We start from the raw sequence: 14,563 nt of genomic DNA on the forward strand, positions 1-14,563 counted from the left end.
TTCAAGTAGAATAGAATAAAACGAAATGCTAAAGCACAAGAATTTCAGGTCACTGTTATATCTGTCATTTTTTGAAAATACAGGTAACAAAGCATTTGTCATGATCTTGAACTTTCCAGGAGCTCTGAGAACCTCATCTTGGAAGCCTTCTCTTGAGCCAGATTGGCTTTGTTCACATAACTGATATCTCACTTTGCTGACTATGGGCATTGCTTTAAAATACTGTCTCTGGATGGCTTTCTGATCACTATGTTTGGGTATTCCTGGAATTCTGGAATTAGACTAGTAATTTGAAAGATTGCCCTACATCATGACTACTGTATCTTCCTATGGGATTTTGATGGAGCACTTGCTCCATCCTGGATCTTCTCTAAGCTTTGTTTTGGACTGAAATGTGTGGAGGCTCTTTCCTTTTTTTTTTTTTTTTTTTTTTGTCCTTACCTACCTGAACTGAACTACATCAGTGCTTCTGTAACTTGTATGTTCGTTAAACTACTAGCTAAAATAACTTAGACTCTAACCTCTCCCTGCTTCACCTTTTCAGACAGTGGATGTTTTTCAGAACAGTTAGTCATTGGGTTACCTCAGTAATAGCTTCATCTTCGTCTTCCTGAAGCATATAATCTGATTGCAACAAGATTTTAGAATTTTTCTGCTGCCTTTCTCCCAGGTTGCAATATCCTCTGTTGATGGCAAACTCTATGATTATCCTGATCTTATTCACATCTTTGCTGCTTAATTACAGCTTGATTATGTGTGCATGTTTGTACACAAGCATACATGCATATATCTATATGTATACATACATGTCATACTGCACATATTCTTTATTTGGTATCTTCAGTCATACTACTCCTACATTTCACATTGCAGGAGACCTTGTGTGTTTAAAGGAAGTCTTTGATACCTGATTTTCATCACTCAATTATCTGTTGTGCTTTTGTTTTTACTTCTTTTTTCTTCAGACTGTGTCAGGGCAATCAATGTCCTGTGGCTTCTGTTATGAGGTTGTTCTCACTGTCGTGTGTGTTCTCTGTAATTTCTTGTATCTGTAATATTTGTCTGACATGCCTCATTTTTTACTTCTTTTGTGCACTTACTTAAAAACATGCTCAAAAGCGCTCAACTGCCCAACAAGAGTGATTCCCTCCAGTAAGTACATCAATTATAGTGAAAGTAGTAACCACTGTTTTTGTGCTGTGCTGATAACTGTAAAGAATTATATTAACATACGCAGGAGGAATCTATACTCAGATTTCTCCCACTGCTTAGTCCTGCAAAGGTATTCTTTGGAAATGTCAGGGAGAGAAGAAGCAGGGAGAGGCATCTGTGTTTTGAAGTGATTGGATAAAAGGAATACCAGGAAAGTGGTCTTTTCTATTTTGTATTTGCATATGAACACTTGCTTACTTGCAATCATGTAGCACTGAATTTAACTGAAGAAGTTGAAATTCTTCCCTCTTCTCTCCAGCAAAAGTAAGCCCACCTTTAGGCACCCAGCTTTCTAGGTTGGGAATGAAGTTGTCATTGTAAAGTTGTGCTAAACCCAGCAGTTCTTGTGGGAGACAGTATATGGTTCTAGTGTTAAGTAATAGAATGTTATACCAGGGGGGCATACCTCAGAACCGTTGATACAAGAGAAGTTTTTGTGTGTGGTTAAAGAACAGAGTATGTGCACTCTTGAGAGGTAAATGGAGAGTCTGGCTGGCCTGTTGATTTTCGTGTGCTCAGCCTCCCTTGGGGAAGTCACTGGGAGGAGGGTGGGCTACCAAAAGTAAAGGCTAGGGAGACCTACCTCTGCATCCGGAACTGCAGAAGAAGAAACAAAGTTATTGGGCAGATATGTGGAGGAGAGATACTAGCTTGGCAACTATGTTATGGATTCTGTTTGCTTGGAGAAGCAGTGAGGTGGACTTTGTCAACTACCTTAGAGGATGTAAAGGAGGTGAACCTGGCAGCAGGGGTGAGACTCAGCATTGGGAGCTAGGAGGTAAAAGAGCTCATTTTTCTTACAGCAGGCACTCCTGCTTGCACAACACCTGCTGTTGCATTAGTGAAATATAATACTGTTCACTGAAATCTTTGCCTGGGCCTAAGTTCTTGGTTAGTGTTTCTCACATTCTCATTTGTCTTTGGGAACTGTTGAGTTTGCTAGCCATTCTTCAAACTGTTTGTGCATGAACTTCTGAACACTTGTTTGGATTCCTAAGTAAATAACTCTTAAACCATTAAAATCAGGACTGAAGAGCTGTTGCAGACAGGAAAGCATTCCCAGCCTGACAGTTTAACTTGTGCAGCATTCTGTTGCCTGTGGTCTGTTTTGTCTGACAGCACTTCTGATTCTCTGTACTGCTGCAGTGGTGTGCAGGTAGTCCTGTGCTTTGTTAGCCATAGAGGATCCACAGGTAGCATAGCATAAATTATTAAAGCTCTATTTAAAGAGGATATATATATATATATATATATATATATATATATAAATTGTTTCCTCTCTTTTAAATAAATTTCCTGCCTTGCCAAATATTGAACAATTTTAATCAGTCTTGAGGAAAGGTGGAAATCAGTAGAACTGCTGATTTATGGAAACAAAGTATGGTTTCCAGACTGCAAAACAACCATCGCTTGTTAGAGCTCATGTTGAGCACAGGCTCACGGTTTCTGTTGCCCAAGAATGAAAATTGGTATTTGAATAAAAGTTTAAGTGTGTAGTGTGCACAGGGAGTGGCCAGTAGGGAGACACGAGGATCAAAGGTGATAATTACGGGTTGTAAAGCTAAGGAAGACGTTCGAGTGGAAATCCACAGTACAAGGAAGCAACTGAGAAGAAAACAGCAGACAGATGTTGGCAGCTAGCTTCGGTTGTAGCAAGCCCTGAATTAGAGGGGTGGAGAGCCTAGTAGAGAGAGACGTTATCCTAAAGATGTGTACTTTCTTACTGTGTTAGTTTGCTGAGTGGTTAAATTGCCAGTTGATAAGTAGTATCTTTTCAATTGCTTCCCAAGGCGCTTTTTATTTAAAATACCTTCCCTGGCGCTTTTTCTTTGTTTTTCTTTCTTTCTTTTTTTTTTTCTTTTTCTACAAAAACTAGTATTTTTGAGCCTAGTTGAGACTACTGACGTAGGCTGAATTCCTCTTGGTAACTTTCTACATACTTGTTATGCTATGGCTTTTCAAGTTGTCATTTTGAAACACGAATTGCAGTCCACTTTTGTAAGTGAAATGGGTTACTTATTGTAACTGTGTGTAGTCAGACAAGCTGAATGTTTGCTTGTCTGAGGACATCCAGTGGCTTTTAAAAATCCTATTAGAAAATCTTGTTTGCAGATGGTACAGAGGATAAAAAAATAAATAAATCAAAAAACCCACACCACCTTATCAATCTAACTGCTGCCTCTTTTCTCAAGGGCACATTACTCTTAAGGTGCAGCTACAGCTGAAAATTTCTCTGTTGTGTATAAATAAAAGTAGGACTCTCAAATATCAAGGGGTCTTGGAAGTGGATTTAGGGATACAAAGCACAAAGCTTTACATATTTTGTGCAATTCATTTATGTTAATTAAAACAATATAAATGTCACAATCTTACTGCAAATGTTAAGTTTGAATAGTGTGTTAGTTCTAAGCATGAGCTTGCCAGGATCAGAAGGCGGTTTTGTTGAATGAGTGTAGTAGGATGAATGATGTGACCTTTTAGTGCCTCTCACAAGTGATTGTTGACTAAAGTAGCAAGATTTTTGACTGATCAGTGAACGTGTAGAGCACAAATTAAAGTATAAACACATGTATCTGCCACTGCAGTTTCCTTAATATGAGGTGGCAAAAATAGGGTGGAATTTCTTGTTGAAAAGCTGAGCTATTCAGAAGGATGCTTTTTGATACATGATGTGTACAGGATTTCTTTTACATTGTATCCAGTTATTGTTTTCAGATGGCATTATCTGTGTAGGGTATCCATCCAGATACCTGAATACCAAAGCACACCTTGCTAACATCGCAAAGGTTACATGCTTTGTTTTTTTTTCTTTTTCTTTTTTCTCAATATAAAAATCTGCAAAAATAGATGCTGGAAATAGAATGGTTGGATGAAATGTCAACTGTGTTTGTTTTAATTCAATATTGACATTTTCTACCCTGTCAACTAAGTCTTGAAGATGCTTTGGAGCCTTGAGTGGAAAAAGAAATCTAACTTAGGCAGGCTATCCCCTTTGATTCTGTTTCTGAAGAGAGCTGTTCTTTATGCTCATACCTCGATCTCCTTTTCTTCCCCAAGTATAAAAACAGTGTGAGTGGTTTATTAAATCTTGAAAGAAATGTATGAACTGTACTTATTTTGAAATTAACTGTAAAGATTGCACACTATCTAAAACTATCTGTTTTTTAAAGTAGCTGTGATTAATATTGTCACTATAATAATGACATTCTAGTATGGTGATTTTTAAAAAATTTTTTTTTCCTGCTACAGCTACTGTTAATTCTTTATGTGAAAATTATTGTTTTCTTGAACTGTTTGACCAGATCGCAAAAAGACCTAAGTATTTTAGTAGTGTATGCACACCTGAGAAATTTTACCTCACAAGCAGCAAACAATTTGAATTGCTTAGAGCTGCCTGCTTATTTGTGGCATAATAAATAGCATTCAGCATTATTGTTTCGACCTTTTAGTACAAGGCTTTCCTTTCTGGCACCTGAGCGATACTGACTAGAGATTTCTTTCCTGGAATGTTGTGTTCAGCTGCCTCTTTGCAGATAGACAAGTGTTTCTGTAACACCAGTTTATTGCATTTGTTGTACATGTACTATACTTGTTAAACCTGACCTTTGTGTTTTAAAATGTAAGAGTTTTTGAAAAGTTTAATCTTTAATACAAAATAATGCAAGGTAGATGTGGAAGCCTACAACAGAAGACATTGACTCTATGCCATTAGCTCCTTTCTAATTAATTAAAAAGAAAAAAATAGAAAAAAAAACCTGTTTATTGAACAACTACATGTAAATTCCTGCATAAATTAATATTTTCTGGGTAAATTATTCTTTGTTGATCTGGCTGCCAATGGAGATTTTTTTTTTTTTTTTTTTTGTGAAAGTGCATTTCACAAGTCTTACTCTCCAGTTTTTTGGCCATTGGTATTTAAGAGTTGAAAGGTAACTCCTGCTGTATGTTAATGCCCCACAGTATCATTTTCTGCGTTTTTATCAATTAGGAGCAGAAAACTTAAAGAAACGTTGTTAACCCCATCTCTCTCTTCTTATGTAAGAGCTCCAAACGAGAATGGAAGCCTCTGGAGGACCACAGCTGTACGGATGTACCATGGCTGCTCTTATTCATCCTCTTCTGCATAGGGATGGTGAGTAAAACTCAAAGGGCTTTATGATTGTTAGGTAGCTGAAGAGTTTCCATTATTTGAAAGAAGTTTTAAACTCTGCATGCAGTAACTTAATGAGTAAGGCTGGAATATACCAGCATTTGAATTATCAGCTGTAGAACAGAAATGGGTACTATACAGAGTTGGAAGACCTTTGATAGGATTCATAATTCTTTTTTTTTTTTTTTTTTGCCTGTTTCAGGAGCTAAGCTAAAGAAGAAACTCCAGTTTTTATGCTTCTGTGATTTCTTTGTATCTTGTGTTGTTTCATGGACCTATGTACTCTTTCTTCCTAAACACAGAATATCTGTCAACATTTTGTATGGCTGCACTGTGTGTCATAGACCTTAGGACTATGGAATTTCTGGAAGCGATCAACTTCTGCAGTTCCTTATTCTCTGGTCTTTGGAATTCTTAATCCACCAAAATAATTCTTTTTATTTTCCCGAAGTGTTTGTCATTGACTGCACTTGAAATGTAAAGATGACTATGTTTTCATTACATTATATAAGTTATGTCATCACTGTAAGATATGAATATCTTAAAAGCTTTAAAAGCATTCTATTTCATGAAACACACAGCTTTAGTTGTGGTTGTTTTTCTCCTGCCTGTGGTGTTGATGATCTCTGGTTACTCATTCTGTACCCACCTGCTCCACCAGTCATAAATTAGTTTGCTGTAGGTTAGCAACCCAGATTTTCTTGTTTAAGGAGTACGATACACAGAGCAACGACCCAGTTGTTCAAATACTGTTAGAGTTCTATGGGAAAGTTCACCTGAACAGTCAAGTACCATGGTAGGCTGAAGGGGTATCCTTGCACTGTCTTAATTTAGATCAGGTGGGGAGGAGTTGCATGATTTTTTTTTTTTTTTAACTACGTGTAGGGAAAAATTTTTGAACCATCCAAGAAGCTGAGCACTATGGGATGAAAAATGCATGATAGTAAGGCCTTCATGTAATATAAAGAGATCCTGTAAGTTGACAGTCAGTGCTGGGAATCAGTTTTAATTATTACTTGTGATGATAGCCTTTTCCCGACTTTGCCCTTGTTCTCACTTCGAGTATTAAATCTGTAAGTGCATTAGTGCATTGGCAATAGAAGGACAATGAACAGCTTGCTATCTGAGGTTTCTCTACAGTGATAGCCTGTCTATCATCGAGGATCTCTGTCTTAGATCTTCAGACCTTTAAACCCACCCACATTTCAAGTATTCAGTGTTGATTTTGTTACCTGTCATCTCATGTGATCCTGTTGCTCCATGCATTTGTGTCAGCTGATTTTTCAAGTCGTAGCTTGCCTCATCATTAGTGATAGTGGAGCAAGCATGTGGTTCACTTCTTCCTGCCAAAGGCATTGCTAGAAAGCTGGTGATGTTTTTTGTAACAGTATCCTGTTCACATAATTGCTGCCTTGATGCTAGTTTTGCTAGTGTAAGAGCTCTGAAAATGGACAGCAAGGTCTGCCTGACATTGAGCGTTTGCCATTTTGCCCTGTGAGTCATTTTACTTTCTCTTGCACTGTATCTTTTTTTTTTTTTCCTTTTTTGAACCTAGTGTGTGGGGCAGTTGTGGCTTTCACCTGGGTGCTTTCTTCTTTTGCTTTAGGGCAAAAAGATTTTCTTTAAAATGAACTTATATCAGGTAGGCCTCTTCATTCTAGCTTATCACTGAGAGCACTTAATTTGAAGGGAAAACAAACCATAGTGCAAGAAAAGCAGGACTGTCTGAAGTCTTGTAAAATGCATACTAACCCTTGATAATGGCAGCTCTTTTTTGTAGCTCTTTTTTGTAGCTCTTTTTCACTGTGTGCCTTTGTTCTCTCTTCTGCTTCATGCACCACTTGATGAGGATATTATGACTCGAGAAAGAACACCTACGAGATTCTTAATTCTGCTTGGATAATGTGCAGTGCTAGATATGAGCCCTCTTTTGGCCTTGCATTTTGTTTTGTAATTGCAGAGTAGATATCTGTGGATTGTCCTTGTCTTTTCTTCTTTGATCTGAAAGAATTTTTAAAGAAACTTTGCTTAGAAACAAATGAATGAAACTAAATTTTTCCAGTTGTCCAACAGAATATTACCGTTGTGGATTTTTTTCCTCACAGGGCTTTATCTGTGGCTTTACAATAGCTACAGGAGCAGCTGCAAGACTGCTTTCAGGATATGACAGTTATGGAAATATCTGTGGACAGAAAAACGTCAAGGTGGAGGGAATAGTCAACAGTGGTCTGGACCTCACACAGAAGAAGTGAGTATGTGATTCAGTTGTTCTGTTCTGTAAACCAAGAAACCAAAATTTAATTTCACATTCTTTGAAAGTGGTTTTCAATAGAACTGGAAAATGAATATTCTTTTCTTCTGATCGTTTTCCACTCTTCATGCCTGTGGAACAACAACCTTCCATAACAACAAAGTACTTTGGAAGGTGTATGTTGACAAAGTGCAGTTAAGTCACTGAGAAATTTCTCATTCTTAATATCCACGTGGGATGTTGGGGTATCTAGAAGATCACTAAAGGGTTGTCTTTGTTTTGGTTTTAGGTATGACAAATGTTCTGAAATTTGAGATATCGCCTTTGATATCTGTGCAGAAATGATTGGGTTTCTGATGTTTTGTGATTAGTTTCTGCCATTGAGTTTAGGGGGAACTGGAACATACCCAACACATTAAAATAGGACTTTAAAACTTTAAACTTTAGATTGTAAGCAGCACATATAAAAGGGGCTTCTGGAGAAAATCTGCAAGACTGTTAAGCAGTGCACAATGCTTATTAAGCAGTGTCATGAGAAAAATACAGTTAGAGGTCAGAACCAGCAAAGTTGGGTTCTATCTGTTGTGAGGATAATCATAATACTTCAGTAGTAGTACAGCAGCTAATTAATGATAATTCTGCAGGGAGGATTTGAAAACCTCTTGAGTGAATGTCTGTTGAGATCAGCCCTCCTGTCAGCATTCAGAATGCATATGTACAGTTTTGGGTAATTTCAAAAAGTAAGCTATTTAGCCTAATCTTAGAACTGAGGTATTAATTGACCAAAAAAAAAAAAAAGGTCTCTTTTAAAAATTTGATTATGTTAAAAGCGTTTTAAAAATCTTCAATTTCTGGCAGTGATGTGATTTTTACTTCACAATTTTACTTTCAGACTAATGGAAAGTCATTAAGTTGTGGGTGTTATTTTAGAAGGATGCTTTTCTAATGTATGCTAATTTTTAGTAGCTGTAATAAAGATTTCTAAGCACCTGACTTAAAATTTAATGTTGCCATTTGTCTGTTGTGTTATTAGAAGAAATTAAATAAATAGTCTGAAAACTTCTACAGATTTTTTTTATGTCAAAAGATCATTTCTTAATCTAATCGAAACTTCTAGGAGGGTTGAAAAGCTTAAAACTTACCCAGGATAATTTTCCTATTTTACTACGTCAGTATTTTAGTGCTTTTTAAAGTCAGATGTATGTGTACAGAAGTGTCATTCTTGTGCTATTAGAGAAAATATAAATATTTAAATTAACATTTTAAACTTCCTTACCTTGAGAAAGAAATGGTGTCTGTCTTGATGTAAGAAGGTGGAGAAACTCATGCACATGACTGAAATATACCAAATAACAGTGTAAAAGTCCCTTGAATTCCAGAGTATCCATATGACAGAGATCATCATGAGGAGAAATATCTGCAACTGCAAAATGAGTTCATCTTGTATAGACATGATGGAAAAATAACAAATAAAAATCAAGAATATTTTAAATGCAGTTAACATATAGTGCTTTTTGTTTGTTAAGCCAAAGTCTTTGTACAGTTCAGAAGGATCACATTTTTCTGAAAAGTGTGTTGCAGCTTCACAAATGACTTAAGTGAATGATTGGGTACACTTACATGGGGTGTCATTTCTGTTTGGTAAGAGTGAGAAAAGGCCTTCTAGTAGGACAGATTATTTTCCAGCTATTCTGTTGTTGTCAAGGGTACCATAATTTGCTAGAAACTAATTCTTGTGTAGGCAAGTGGTACTTTCCACTCTCATACTCCGTGACTTTTTAATTTCTGGGAGGCAGTTTTTCAGAAGAAACAGCCTACTTCCGTAGAATCATAGAGTGGCTTTGGTTGGAAGGGACCTCAAAGATCATCTAGCTCCACATCCCTCCCACAGACGGGGTTGCCAACCTCCATATCTAATACTAGACCAGGCTACCCAGGGCCCCGTCCAACCTGACCTTGCACACCTCCAGGGATGGGGTATCTGATAGATACTTTGCATCTGTCTCTAGCAGATGGAGCTTCTGCAGTGTCTGAGGTACAGGTCATGGGAATATTTCATGTTTTTTTTTTTTAGTAGTACTTTTCAGCCGTACATAAAAATAATGTTGTCTTATTTAATATTTCAGTTTGTATGGAGGAAGGAAGGGCTTTAAGCTCTGTGATTCTGGAAAAGTGAAGTTATTCTCATTTCATTCTGCTTGCAGAGTAATTCTGTCTTCATTTCCCAGTCCAAGGCAGAAGAGTTAAATCATATCTAAAAACAACATTTTCTTTCTTGTAAATGACAGTAAACCTTAGAGACAATAATGAGGAAGTGAAGTGTGATCTGTGTGAATGTGAAAATCTGGTGGTAAGGGTAAGGAGTGGAGTTCTCACTGTGGTTTAATCAGATAGGTGCACAACAGTTACACCGAAATCAGAGAAGTAGAACAGGGGAAGGAGGTTTCTACAACTTGATCTTGTTATTTAAGAGTGAAACGGGCATCTTAGTATTTTACAAAGGAAAAACAGCTTTAATAGGCTGTGATTTAGAGTAAGACACAGAGTTATAGTCCAGCACTGAATTCTCTGGATTTAATCTCTCCACTTCAAATTAATTCAGTTAATTCAAGTTTTGGCAGTTACGATGGGGCTAAAAATGGCTTTTTATTCAGAAGCTTAGTTGATTCCTATTGTCACTGTTTAGGTTCCTGAAATGCTAGTTCAGTGGTATTTTTGATCAATGATGCTTTGGTGCTTACACAGAATTCAGTTATTGCTGTTCCTTCAAGTACAAAATGATATACACCTGCTGTTACAGAGAAGAGTTAGGGTGGCATTTCACTTTAATAAATGCCTTTGACTCATGAAAAGCGTTGATGTTCAGCTCATAGCAAAAGCCAAGTGGAGTTTGTAGCATGCATGCAGGAAACTTTTATTTAGTAAAATTAGGTGCCCTATACATCATTTGTTTTGATTGTTATAGTTTAATTCAGTTCTCCATTATCTTGGTAAGATGCTTATAAATCACAGTAAATGGTTGTTCTCTAAAGTACTCATTTGCCTGTAAAGAGATGCCTTGAGGACATCAATGACACTGGCAAATATTAGAATGTACAAAGTACTTGAAGGTAATATAAGCTTATTCACATAATTTGTCATAGAGCTTAATACGTACTGTTTATGCTTCCAGAATCAAGATGCATTGTATAAAAGGATGATGCTTTGCCTTCCTGTTTTTGCATGGGAAGAAGAGATTACTGCATTTCTCATGGTTATGAATAGGTCACTTGTCAGGAGCAGGAGCTACTGATGCTCTGTTTCTAATCTCAGGTCATTTCTGAAAGTACATTACTTCCTTTTTCCTTTAGAAAAAAAAGGAACATATCAAAATAGAAACTCCAAACAATAAGGAAGATTATCCTATATATCTGTATTTTTAAAATTTTTTTTAATATATTCTTTCATTTTATATATATACATACATACATATGTATGATGTGTTTTTAAAACTTACACTGAAGTTCATTTTGAACGTTCTGCCTCAGGATGAACAACTTGATACTGACCTTATTTTCAGATATCATGACTTCTGAAGAATTTATGTCGACTCTTGCCGTCTTTCTCTGTGTATAAGGATCCATTTAAAATTAGACATGAACTCAACATTTTTAGTTTTTATTATACCTATGAAATGTAGACATACTAAAAACTCAATGCATTTATTTTTACCTGAAGTAATTTTTTTCATCATGCTGAATTTCAGAGCCAAACACTGATTTCCAAAAAAGTATATTGCTGAGATACTACATAAGAATTCTTAGGCTGTGAATTTGACGTACTGAATTTCCTAAGGCAAGCAAATATTCACTTGCCACGTGGAAGCATTTTCTAATATTATTACTTTAGTCTTCGTATTGCTGATCTAAGTTATGCTTTTACCAACGAACTGGTCTATTCTTGAAGTTCTGAAGAACTCAAAGTGCAGTATAAGACATGGGCAAAACCTGTTCAGTGGTGACATGGTATGGAATTTTCTGCAATAAAATTAGATGTTTTCAATAAATTGTTGCTCAAAAATCAAAACAAACAAACCACTTTCCTCTATAATGCCGTTATTTGATATTTGAACTCATGTTTAAGCTGTTTGAAATAGAAAAATCTAATTCCATAGAGCATGGGTTTAAGTCACTGATTTCATAGCTTGGAGTTTGATTTGCAGCTGCCTTATTTCTATTAGAGCCATCTCTGAACTGTACAGTGTAGTGTTTGAACTACGTGTCCATTTAAGCATACTTCTGTCCAAACTGTGTATGGCACTATATTTGCACTGTATTTTGGAGTTGCCTGTCTTGACTTGAAATTGTAGGATTTATTTTACAAAATACTCTGATTTCTTCCAGATGTTAAGATTATAGCTTAGTCCTTGACTTCATTTGAAGTACATTGGGTTGCCTTCCAGTCTGTGGGTACCAGCAATGTTGAGGTGGTTTTCCTGTGCTTGTCCCAGCAGTACATGTTAAAGGATGCTGGGAGTACCCTCCTGCGCAACCACTGGAGCCCAGCCTAGGGGTTTGAGGTATATGCCCAGGTTGAGGGACACAGCTGGACAAACACTGCAGAACGCTGGCAAAACACACAGAACACAGACACAACACCATCCCCTCCTGCTCTCGGGCTAGCAGAGCCAGCAGGCCCTGGTGCAGGCCCACGCGAGATTTGCAGGCCATCATCATGGGCATGCCTGTCACATGAGTGCTGCTGGCACCACATCTACGTGTGCTGGTCCCCTGGTAGCTGTTACCTGGCAGTGTGAAGTGCATGTTGCATGGAGCAACATAATGCAGAGATGATGAAGCAACAGTTTAGTAAGAAAACTGGACAGGCTCTGGTAGTCAGGTGCAGGATTCATTCTGATTAGCCTTAGCTTACACACAACCAGCCCCCTTTATGCCTTTATGTCTTTCTTACTTTGTTCCCATTGCTTTATTTTGCCACCTCAGCTGGCATAGCTCCACTGACCTTCTCCAGTGTCCTGGACCCTTAGGTTTGTATCTGTATCAGTTGCAAAGTCTCTGTTTCCCTGCTACTACTTGATAGCCCATCAGTTGCTGTGGTTCACTAATGGCACACGTTTTATGTCCAACTGTTTGTTTCCCTCCCTTATCGGAATTTGACAATTGTGAGATGACCAAGTTCGGATCATCACTGCCCCCCTCATCATTTGTTGGTCAGATTTGAGTCTTAGATGTTCTTGTTAATGGCTTCTTCAACTTGATACCCTTAAAAGACACTCAAATTCTCCTCCTTACGGGAGGGAATAACATCTCCAGGGACTTGCTTTCATGAAGAGGAAGTGGTAACAAGACTATCCAATTAACATGCTATTGTCTATCTCGGTATCAATTGGAAGATGTTTATGGAATGTTTATGAAATAAGGACAAAGAAAGGGAATGTTTTAAGAATGCATGTGGCGTATTACTGTATTACACTTTATTTAGATGACATGGATTTTGAGTTTCAAGAAATGAGACAGGAAGTCTTGAAGCTAAGGGCTGAAAAACTGCAGAAAGTAGTAGTAATTCTCATACACTGGAATTGGATAATAGGTAAGTTTTTCTTTGGGGGAAGGTTAGTTGGGAATTTGCACATAGAAAGTGTTGAAATGGAATCTAAACATTAGCCTTTACAAGCGTGGCCTACGGATAGAATGTATTTGTTTTTTCTTTTTCTAGTATCTGTGCTGTGATTTTGAAGCAGGTTTGTCCCAGTTATATGTGAAAGATGTATGGTTTGACGTTTTGTCATAGTCTGTGAGATCTGTTATAAATTATGTCACTTTCAAAGTATTATCTCAAAGTATGTAGCATCAAACATATTGGGACATCACACTTTTGTTGTATCTCTTTCTGTCGTAGCAGGTTCCTATTCAAGTATCCAAAAGAAACATTAATGTATTTATTTCTGTTAGCGTGCTTCTAAAGAAGTCTTATGTGCACTATATATTTTAAGATGTATTTATAAACTGTATGTAACTATGAAGTAGCTTGGAAAAGTTTTCTGAGGTCAGAAGGAATTTTAATAGATTATGGGATGAATTTCTGACTGCAAAAAAAAGGTGGTCATATAATACGGCTGGGTTTTTTTGTTTTTTTTTTGTTTGTTTGTTTTCACATTATTATGTTAGATAATATGAAGAGAGTATTTTAATTCATGGCATATCACCAGGGTTATTGGAGTTTGAAATGCTTATTCAGCATTTGGAAAAAAAAAAAAAAAAAAAAAAACAGATAATCTGTCTTCATTATACCATGAACAATACTGTAGGGTTAGTCTTTGCAGTGAAGTGTGCATAGATAGGAGATAAAGTTGGCTAGAGAGCTTTAGTATGTACTTCACAAGCAGCTTATTTGTTTGTTTTTAGTGACAGTGGCCATCGTGAAAAGTTGTGAGATAGAATCTCTTTAAAATACTGCGCTTGAGCTGTAGCCACTTGAACTACATGAACAATTTTAATTTAAAATAAATACTAATATCATGTGCTCAAATTTATGGGCTGGGGCTGTGGAAAATCAATCTAAACCAAAAAGCTGTTCTGAATTTTTCATATTGTATGTGTTCATTAAAATAACAACAGACAGTCATTTTTTGTAGAATAAGTATAACCTTGTGGGATTTATTGTGTATCTTTGGAAAACTTGGAGACACTGAGGTGGTTTATTTTTTCTTTCTCTTTCTTCTGTTTTTTCTTTTGGTGTTTTTTTCTTTCTTTTGGTGTTTTTTTCTTTGGTGTTTTTTTTCTCTTGTTCTCTCTTCCTCCCTTCCTAGCTCTATCTTTCAATTTTAAGACAGATATCTGTGAAGAGGTATGCATAGTAGTGCCAGTCTATATATTTGTAAACATACGATTTGAATAGATTTGCACCTGATAAAGTTCAATATCCTTGCCGTGTGATCTGAAAGTCTGTAA

The 14,563-nt window shown here is 36.8% G+C and overlaps 1 protein-coding gene across 3 annotated transcripts in view; it reads left to right on the forward strand.

Annotated features, from left to right (window-relative positions):
• The window catches only part of SLC44A1 (solute carrier family 44 (choline transporter), member 1), a 66,521-nt gene that overhangs the window by 14,336 nt on the left and 37,622 nt on the right, over positions 1-14,563 (forward strand). For 2 of the 3 annotated variants that reach the window (XM_003643040.6, XM_046905702.1), the window contains exons 2-3: positions 5,255-5,344; positions 7,468-7,610. In XM_003643040.6, coding sequence (XP_003643088.1) covers positions 5,255-5,344; positions 7,468-7,610 — 233 coding nt within the window. Of the gene's footprint in view, positions 1-5,254; positions 5,345-7,467; positions 7,611-14,563 lie in introns of those variants that run through there. The other variant, XM_046905703.1, reaches the window with a different exon arrangement.

The sequence above is a fragment of the Gallus gallus genome, chromosome Z, assembly GCF_016699485.2.
Source record: "Gallus gallus isolate bGalGal1 chromosome Z, bGalGal1.mat.broiler.GRCg7b, whole genome shotgun sequence".
NCBI classification, from domain to species: Eukaryota; Metazoa; Chordata; class Aves; order Galliformes; family Phasianidae; genus Gallus; species Gallus gallus.